This window comes from Palaemon carinicauda, chromosome 29 (assembly GCF_036898095.1).
Source record: "Palaemon carinicauda isolate YSFRI2023 chromosome 29, ASM3689809v2, whole genome shotgun sequence".
NCBI lineage: Eukaryota > Metazoa > Arthropoda > Malacostraca > Decapoda > Palaemonidae > Palaemon > Palaemon carinicauda.
The window spans coordinates 95,395,162-95,405,161 of record NC_090753.1 but is presented as its reverse complement, the minus strand read 5'-3'; the positions used below and the strand labels follow the sequence as shown (position 1 = coordinate 95,405,161).

The following is a 10,000-nucleotide window of genomic DNA, read 5'->3' as shown; positions in this document are numbered from 1 at the left end:
GTTGTTGTTCTCTGCAGCAGCAGCCATCGTACCTAGAAGTACGAGAATTATCTTTTTTTTAGAGTTTTCTCTAAATTTAGGTTATGTTGCGTAAGTTTCGAAAGAGGGAAGGGAGATAGGAGTTTAATTATATGGTTAAAAAGCTAGTGCAATTAGTGGTTAATCAATGATCACTTTAAATACACTAGGGTAAAGCTTTCTAAGTCATCGTACCTACAAGTACGAGAAATATCTTTTTTTAGAGTTTTCTCTAATTTTGAGTGAAATTGCTTACGTTCTAAAGGAGGGAAGTGAGATAGGAGGTTAATCATATGGTTAAGAAGCTAGTGCAATTATTGGTTTATTAAGGAACACTTTAAATGCACTAGGTGACAAGAGTAAAGCTTACTAAGCCCCACCCAAAGTTCAAAAATGAGCCTAGCGAAAAAATAAGTAAATTTTTGCAGGTGGATGCACCAAATTTGAGTATAACAATCGGCCTAAATATAAAACAAATACCTTAAATATAGAACAATAAGGTACCATAATGACCTGAGAAGTGTATTAGAAAAAAATGTATTTCAGTGACAAAGTCCCCAGATGATAAACGAAAGGTATACAGTTCGCTGTGTAATCTGCAAAATATACACATCTTTGTACACATCTTATACACCAATGTTGAACATCTTTACCATAATATGGAAGTAAGGCACTGTATTTCTCTGCACCATAGAACAAGAACCCATAACCCTATTATATAATCCTGAGAAGGACACTCCAAAATCAAACCCTTGTTCTCTAGTCTTTGAGTAGTGCCATAGCCTCTGTACCATGGTCTTCCACTGTCTTGGGTTAGGGTTTTCTTGCTTGAGGGTACACTCAGGCACACTATTCTATCTAATTTCTCTTCCTCTTGTTTTGTTAAAGTTTTTATAGTATATATAGGAAATATTTGTTTTAATGTTGTTACTGTTCTTAAAATATTTTATTTTTCCTTGTTTCCTTTCCTCACTGGGCTATTTTTCCTGTTGGGGTCCCTAAACCTGTGAGCAAGACATTTAAAAAATGAGCATAGTCTCATGAATCTAAAATCAGTTGTAAATGTTTTTTTTAGTATAAAACTGATGTCATTTAGATACAAGTGACAGAACACAGATGTCCGTGCATGCTTCTTTTTCGTGTGTCAGGACATGAGCGTTTTAATAGATAAAGAATGAGTTTGGAGAACCTCAAAGAGATAATGATTGTAGTCTCCAGGAGTTAAAATAGTCTGTCCCAAGTTGATATTTCTTTATTAGAAGTGTTTCCAATTTGAATATTTCATAATCAATATAAAAACATTCAGATGTTACTATAATCTCGTAAAAAAACTCTAATAGGACTTATTTTACAAATCAAAAATGCTCATAATTACGTCATTGAAAAATCAGACTAAGAAAATTTTGAAACATCGCACAAACATAACGATATAAAACCTATTAATACCGAAACTGTTTACTTGAATCTGGATCAACAACAACAACAACAACAAATGCAGCCGTTTCTATTCCACTCCTGGACAAAGGCCTCAGACATGCCCTTAGTCATATATGGGATTTAGATAGTTTTCATCACCATGTTGGCCACTGTGGATTATTGACAGTGGGAGATATTAGTCTGATCGCTTGCAGCAAACCAACCTAGTATGGATGGCTCTGACTAGTGCAGTTTTGTTGATCATGGTGATACACAAATACTTTCACAGAATATTGTAGTGCCATAGCCTCTGTACCATAGTCTTCCAGACCCTAGGGTTAGAGTTCTCTTGCTTGAGGGTACACTGGGGCACACTATTCTATCTTATCTATTTTAATGTTGTTACTGTTCTTAAGATATCTTATTTTACCTTATTTCCTTTCCTCACTGGGCTATTTTCCCTGTTGGGGCCCCTGGGCTTATAGCATCCTGCTTTTCGACCTAGGGTTGTATTTTAGCAAGTAATAATAATAATAATAATAATAATAATAATAATAATAATAATAAAGATTCAGCCATATATAGAAAATCCTAGAACCAAAACTCATCGATATTAAAAAAAAAAGAAAAAAAAAAAGAACCAAACGCAAGACTTCGCAGGTTCCTTTGAGTAACGTATTTACGCGATCAGAAACATCTGCCTAGAGCCCTAGACCTTGGTAGGCACCACGCTGCGAGCCCTCATATGCCTCTTTTTCTCCTTTTCTGTTCTTTGTTTCCTCTTTTATTCCCTTTTTTTCTATTTTGAGGACAGAAGGGATGTTTTGAACAAGTCATGCACTTACCAGAGGAAGAGCAATTGTTCTTTTTATAGCCACATAGACAATAGAGGCAACAGGAGAGTTATTCAAGTATTCGCAATATCTTTTAATTCTTTTTCGGTTTGTACTGCTTAGTGTAAACCATTAGGAAGAGGAGCAACTGCTATAAGGAAAAAATGCAGCCGTTTTAGTCCACTGCAGGACAAAGGCCTCATATATATCTTAATTCGCGTCAGGGGTTTGGCCAGTTTTCGTCACCACGCTGGTATTGGCAATGGAGGGAGATTTTCGTCTGATCGCTCACAGCAAACCAACCTAGTATGGGTGACCCTGAGAAGTACAGCTTTGTTGATCATTGTGATATGCAAACCCTTATTATTATTATTATTATTACTTGCTAAGCTACACAACCCTAGTTGGAAAAGCAGAATGCTATAAGCCCAGGGGCCCCAACAGGGAAAATAGCCTAGTGAGGAAAGGAAACAAGGAAAAATAAAATATTTCAAGAACAGTAACAGCATTGCAGTAAATATTTCCTATATAAACTATAAAAACTTTAACAAAACAAGAGGAAGAGAATTAATATAGAATAGTGTGCCCGAGTGTACCCTCAAACAAGAGAACTCTAACCCAAGACATAGGAAGACCATGTTGGATCTAAGTTGAGATAAGAAAAAAAGGAATAAAGTTAAGAGTAGAGATAAAGGGGGTAAATTAACTCGTTTGCAAGACAGTTAAATCTTTTATAGACAGAAATTACAGTTATCCGAAACCATTGCATCATTGATCATTATATATATATATATATATATATATATATATATATATATATATATATATATATATATATTGATAAAAGTGTTACTAAAGATACTTAAATCCTGAGTCAACATAAGACAACTTTTTTTTTTACTAAGAGCAACATATGTCAATCACTTCCATAAACTAAAAAAAAAAGAAAGAAAAAAAGATTTTCTGTCTCGTACAATATTTCAACTTCTACCAGTATCTATTTTCGGTTCTCTGGTTCTAAGGTTGTAGTGGCCGATGTGGTAACGTCCCTAACTGGTGAACGCCAGACTGGGGTTCGAGTCCCGCTCAAAGTCGATAGTTTCTATGTTCGCTGCAACCTCACCATCCTTGTGAGCTAAGGATGGGGGGGGGGGGGGCGGGGGCGGGTTTGGAGGAGCCTATAAGTCTATCCGCTGAAACGTCAGCAGCCATTGTCAGGCACTCCTTAGTCCTAGCTTGGATGACGAGGGGGCTTGAGCGCTGATCGTATATATGGTCAGTCTCTAGGGCATTGCCCTGCTCGATGGGGCAATATCACTGTCCCTTGCCTCTGCCATTCACGAGCAGCCTTTAAACCTTTAAAAGAATTATCTTCTACCAATTTCTTCCAAAAAAAAAAAAAAATCTTTTCGTTAATCAACTTTTAAAACCACATTTCAAATGAGTCGTTCACTTCCAGAAGCTTCTCTAATACTTCATCTTCCAAAGCTTATTTTAAAACAGGCCTCCTTATTAAATATTTCCGCTCACACCCGACATATAAAGTATGCTTAAGCAATTATTACCTCCGCCAACCAAGTTGGGAGGAGGTTATGTTTTCGACCCTGTTTGTCCGTTAGTTTGTTTGTGAACAACTTCCTTTCAATTTGAAAATCCTAGGTTACAGGTCAAAGGTCAAGGTCGAGCAAAAGGTCGACCGAATTTACTCTTAATAATCTTAACCCAAAAATGGCTGTCGCACAAGACTTCAAATACGCTTACGGTTTAAATTGATTCTGGGAAAGGCAAGCGGATTTCGAGAAATGAGCTGCCGTGGCGGAGGTCTGCACTCTCAGAGTGCTTTTTCTAATTCATGAGATGGAATTGCCTGATTGCCTGATTGCCTGGTACACTCTCTCTCTCTCTCTCTCTCTCTCTCTCTCTCTCTCTCTCTCTCTCTCTCTCTCTCTCTCTCTCTCACATTTCCACACGAGGAGTTTAAATACCAACAATTTTTTTTTATTTGGTGTCCAGTCAACAAATACCTGTTTCATTTAAGAATTTATTTATAGAGATATTCTAAAGAAAAATCTATTGATCATATTTAATAACATCTTAATTCTGGGATTCATATCCATCTGCTGTGTGGTTTCAATTCTTATCTGACTTTCTAATTCTACTTGTCTCTAAAAATACGATAATAACACAAGGAAATGTCAGACATGTCACTGCAATCTTTCTCGGGGTGTTACACAAACAAAAGAGGAAGAAGAGGAAAAATGAAGAAGAAGGAGAAGAAGGAGAAGAAGGAAAAGAAGAAGAAGGAAGAAGAAAGAAGAAGAAGAAGAAGAAGAAGGAGAAAAAAAGAAGAAAAAGAAGAAGAAAAGAAGAAGAAGAATAAGAAGGAGAAGAAGGAAAAGAAGAAGAAGAAGAAGAAAAAGAAGAAAAAGAAGAAGAAAGAAGAAAGAGAAGAAGAAAACTAGGAGAAGAAGGAAAAGAAGAAGAAGGAAGAAGAAGAAGAAGAAGGCAAAGAAGAAGAAGGAAGAAGAAAGAAGAAGAAGAAGAAGAAGAAGAGGAAAAATGAAGAAGAAAAAGAAGAAGAAAAAGAAGAAAACGAAGAAGAAGAAGAAGAAGGAGAAGAAGAAGAATGAGAAAAGAAGAAGAAGAAGAATAAGAAGGAGAAGAAGGAAAAGAAGAAAGAAGAAAAAGAAGAAGAAGAAGAAGAAAAAGAAGAAGAAGAAGAAAAAGAAGAAGAAAGAAGAATGAGAAGAAGAAGAATAGGAGGAGGATTAAGAAGAAGAAAAAGAAGAAGAAGAAGAAGAGGAAGAAGAAGAAGAAAAAGAAGAAAACGAAGAAGATGAAGAAGAAGGAGAAAAAAGAAGAAAAAGAAGAAGAAGAAGAAAAAGAAGAAGAAGAAGAAAAAGAAGAAGAAGGAAAAGAAGGCGAAGAAAAAGAAGAAGAAGGAGAAGAAAAAGAAGAAGAAAGAAGAAGAAGAACAACAACAACAACACGCACAAAAAATTTGAGCAATTTCACGAGTTCTTTCAGCTTGTGAAAATCCTCGCTGTGACAGCCGATTTGATTAATTGAAATCAAACCTCGTGGGCCAACTTAAAATAATAGCAAATGTGTATTTCATAATAAAAGATATAAAATAAAAAAATAATAATAATCTGTTACTCTCTGGCACAGCTGTTTCTAAGAGGACACACTCAAGGCAATTGTCTCCTTCCTGTTACTCGGATATTATGGTACATTTCAACCCATTAAAAATAATAAGTTTTTGTACGCTGTGAACGCACCCACGAGAACGCACACGTGTACGTACACGTGTGAACATTTAATGAACAAAGCACCGAGCTTTGATACACGAGCCTAGAAGAGAGTTGAATTGGATAAGCGAGCATTGATATATGAGCATAAAAGAGTTGAATTAAATCAGCGAGCATTGATACGTGAGCAATAAAAGAGAGTTGAATTAAATCAGGGAATATTGATGCACGATCCTAAAAGAGAGTTGAATTAAACCAGCGAGCATTGATTCACGATCCTAAAAGAGAGTTGAATTAAAACAGCGAGCATTGATTCACGATCCTAAAAGAGAGTTGAATTAAAACAGCAACCATTGATACGTGAGCAATAAAAGAGAGTTGAATTAAATCAGGGAATATTGATGCACGATCCTAAAAGAGAGTTGAATTAAACCAGCGAGCATTGATTCACGATCCTAAAAGAGAGTTGAATTAAACCAGCGACCATTGATACGTGAGCAATAAAAGAGAGTTGAATTAAATCAGGGAATATTGATGCACGATCCTAAAAGAGAGTTGAATTAAACCAGCGAGCATTGATTCACGATCCTAAAAGAGAGTTGAATTAAAACAGCGACCATTGATACGTGAGCAATAAAAGAGAGTTGAATTAAATCAGGGAATATTGATGCACGATCCTAAAAGAGAGTTGAATTAAACCAGCGAGCATTGATTCACGATCCTAAAAGAGAGTTGAATTAAACCAGCGACCATTGATACGTGAGCAATAAAAGAGAGTTGAATTAAATCAGGGAATATTGATGCACGATCCTAAAAGAGAGTTGAATTAAACCAGCGAGCATTGATTCACGATCCTAAAAGAGAGTTGAATTAAAACAGCGAGCATTGATTCACGATCCTAAAAGAGAGTTGAATTAAACCAGCGACCATTGATACGTGAGCAATAAAAGAGAGTTGAATTAAATCAGTGAACAGTGATATATCCTGAAAGTGAGTTGAATTAAATCAGGGAATATTGATACACAATTCTGAAAGTGAGTTGAATTAAATCAGCGAACATTGAAACACGAGCCTAAAAGGTAGTTAAATTGAATAAGTGGTCTATCATGCACGAGCCTAAATCTTCTACAGGCGATGAAGCGTTTATGTGAAGCAGTTTTATGTTATGAACATTGAAATATTGATCAGGTATCATCAAAGGATTGGATTGCGTTTATGAATTTGGGCCATATGGCCAAATGTCCGGATCTGGGAGGTCATTCAGTACCCAGGTATGACGGGGGAAAAACCTTATTGGTAAAGTTGAAAAATATTTAACTGCAAAATAGAATGAATGAAGAGGGTATGGAGGATTAGTAGAAGGCTAAAAAGTGAGTGCAGTTAAAAGTAATGGTTACGGCTCATTTTCCTTTTGTCTATACATACATCAAATAGTCTGGCCTATTCTTAACAGATTCTCCTCTGTTCTCATACATCTGACAACACTGAGATTACCAAACAATTCTTCTTCACCCAAGGGGTTAACTACTGCAATGTAATTGTTCAGTGGCCATTTTCCTCTTGGTAAGGGTAGAAGAGACACTTTAGCTATGGTAAGCAGCTCTTCTAGAAGAAGGACACCCCAAAATCAAACCATTGTCCTCTAGTCTTGGGTAGTGCCATAGCCTTTGTACCATGGTCTTCCACTGTCTTGGGTTAGAGTTTTCTTGCTTGAAGGTACACTCGGGCACATTATTCTATCTTATTTCACTTCCTCTTGTTTTTTTAAAGATTTTATAGTTTATATAGGAAATATTTTTTTTAATGTCACTGTTCTTAAAATATTTTTTTTTCTTGTTTCCTTTCCTCGCTGGACTATTTTCCATGTTGGAGCCCGTGGGCTTATAGCATCCTGCTTTTCCAACTAGGTTGTAGCTTACCAAGTAATAATAATAATAATAATAATAATAATAATAATAATAATAATTCACTTACGGTAGTTTTAGCAGAGCACTGTGATATAACTAAAATATATTAGTCTAAATCTATTTGTTCAGAAGTCTACTACTTAAAGACTAATCAAGTCTTAACTAGAGGGGTACTCAGTAGAGCGCAGACCTCCACCGCGGCAGCTTATTTCTCGACCCTGACCTTGACCTTTGACCTTAAACATATATTGTCGTGGATTTTCACACACTCAAATATGAACCAATTTTGAAGTCTCTGTGACAACGATGTCGAAACTTATGGTTGATTACGTGAATTGAACATTTTACTAGTCTGTGACCTTGACCTTTGACCTTGAACTTCCAAAATTTAATAATTTCTAGTTCTTTACATAAGAGTTAATCCCTGAAAGTTTCATTACTCTACGATTAAAATTGTGACCAGGAATCAGTTCACAAACAAACACACAAACAGGGGGTAAAACATAGCCTCCTCTTCTTGATTTCATCGTATGAGAAACTTTAAGTGGAACGGAATGACATTCCCTAGCATTAGGGAATGTCCCTAACATCCCGTTGGAATTCCCTGAATGTTCTGGGGGAGATAAGATCTCGTGTCGAGTTTGCAAATGTAAGAGATTTCCTTAAAACTGTGGAGTCCCCCAAAATCCTGCATAAATGTCCCTAGATCTAGGGAAATATCTTTTTGCATAACTTAGATACATGTGGTTTCACAGTCTTGTCTTTATATTTCGATAAAAGTAAGGATATTTCTTTATATTTCAATTGTGGGATTGAAATTTTACCGCATTTGTTGTTGTTGTTGTTTGTTCTCTCTCTCTCTCTCTCTCTCTCTCTCTCTCTCTCTCTCTCTCTCTCTCTCTCTCTCTCTCTATATATATATATATATATATATGTATATATATATACTGTATATTGTATATATATATATATATATATATATATATATATATATATATTGTATATATGATTTATATATATATATATATATATATATATATATATACATATATATATATAGTATATATATATGTATATATACAGTATACACACACACACACACACACACACACACATATATATATATATATATATATATATATATATATATCGATTCACATATAAAAACAGACTCAGTAATATTGATAATAATCTTTGAGAATCTGTAATAATAAATACTGGCATTTGGAAAAAAGTGCCTAAATACATTAAAACAGGAGTTTCAGCAGATTTCACAATCTTGTTTTTATATTTTGATGAAGAAATGGGAATTTCCTTAAATTTAAATTATGAATTTGGAAATTTACCGGTATTTTAGGATATTTCAGTCAATATAACTAAAAAAAAGGTCCATGCTGAAATTTGCGTGGGTAGAGACTCCAGAGAGAGAGAGAGAGAGAGAGAGAGAGAGAGAGAGAGAGAGAGAGAGAGAGAGAGAGAGATGTTACTACATCGGTTAATAAAATAATCATATTAAATTAATTTGTACAAGATTTAAATACATCAAGACGTCATTGTTTTTTTAACTCTAACTCATAAAATCTACAGTAAAATCAAATAAATTAATTTGTTGAAACTCATCGCAAAATAACTTTCACTACAAAAGTTAAGTTTTACTCTTGTATAACTATTTCGCAATTTTGGTAAGATTACTTCTCTTTTATCGCACAAAGAAGAAACAAGCACCAATATTTTTTTTTTTCACTTTCTACATTTTAGATTAATTAATTATAACCTATTGTTTAAATATTTTCAACTTTCCTCATACACCTGACATCACTAATATAACCGAAAAATTTTTATTCAAAGGGGTTATCTACTGCACTACAGTATAATTGTTCAGTGGCCACTTTCCTCTTGGTAAGGATAGAAGAGACTCTTCAGCTATGGTAAGTAACTCTTCTAGGAGGACACTCCAAAATCAAACCATTGTTCTCTACTCTTGAATAGTGCTATAGTCTCTGTACTCTGATCTTCCACTGCCTTGAGTTAGAGTTCTCTTGCTTGAGGGTACACTCAGGCACACTATTCTATCTGTTTCCTTATTTCCTTTGCTCGCCAGGCTATTTTTTTTCTGTTGGAGTCCTTAGGCTTATAGCATCCTGGTTTTTCAACTAGGGTTGTACCTTAGCTGCTGCTGCTAATAATAATAATAATAATAATAATAATAATAATGATAATAATAATAATAATACCATAGTCCTATTTACCGGACGTTCCATATCAAAACCTGAATATTTCAACGTTTACACCATAAAACAATTTATTATAAGTGCCACCTTTTATTATTCTTATTCTTATTATTATTATTATTATTACTATTATTACTTGCTAAGCTACACAACCCCAGTTGGAAAAGCAGGATGCTATAAGCCCAGGGGCCCCAACAGGGAAAGTAGCCCAGTGAGGAAAGAAACAAGGAAAAATAAAATATTCTAAGAACAGTTAAAACATTAGAATAAATATTTCCTATATAAAATATAAAAACTTCAACAAAATAAGAGGAAGAGAAACTAGATAGAACAGAGTGCCCGAG

At 34.8% G+C, this 10,000-nt stretch overlaps 1 protein-coding gene across 1 annotated transcript in view; it reads right to left on the bottom strand.

Annotated features, from left to right (window-relative positions):
* The window catches only part of LOC137622730 (uncharacterized), a 21,234-nt gene that overhangs the window by 9,804 nt on the left and 1,430 nt on the right, over nt 1-10,000 (bottom strand). The window contains exon 2 of the mRNA XM_068353323.1: nt 1-32. This exon is cut by the window's left edge and continues 255 nt beyond it. Coding sequence (XP_068209424.1) covers nt 1-32 — 32 coding nt within the window. The remainder of the gene's footprint in view (nt 33-10,000) is intronic.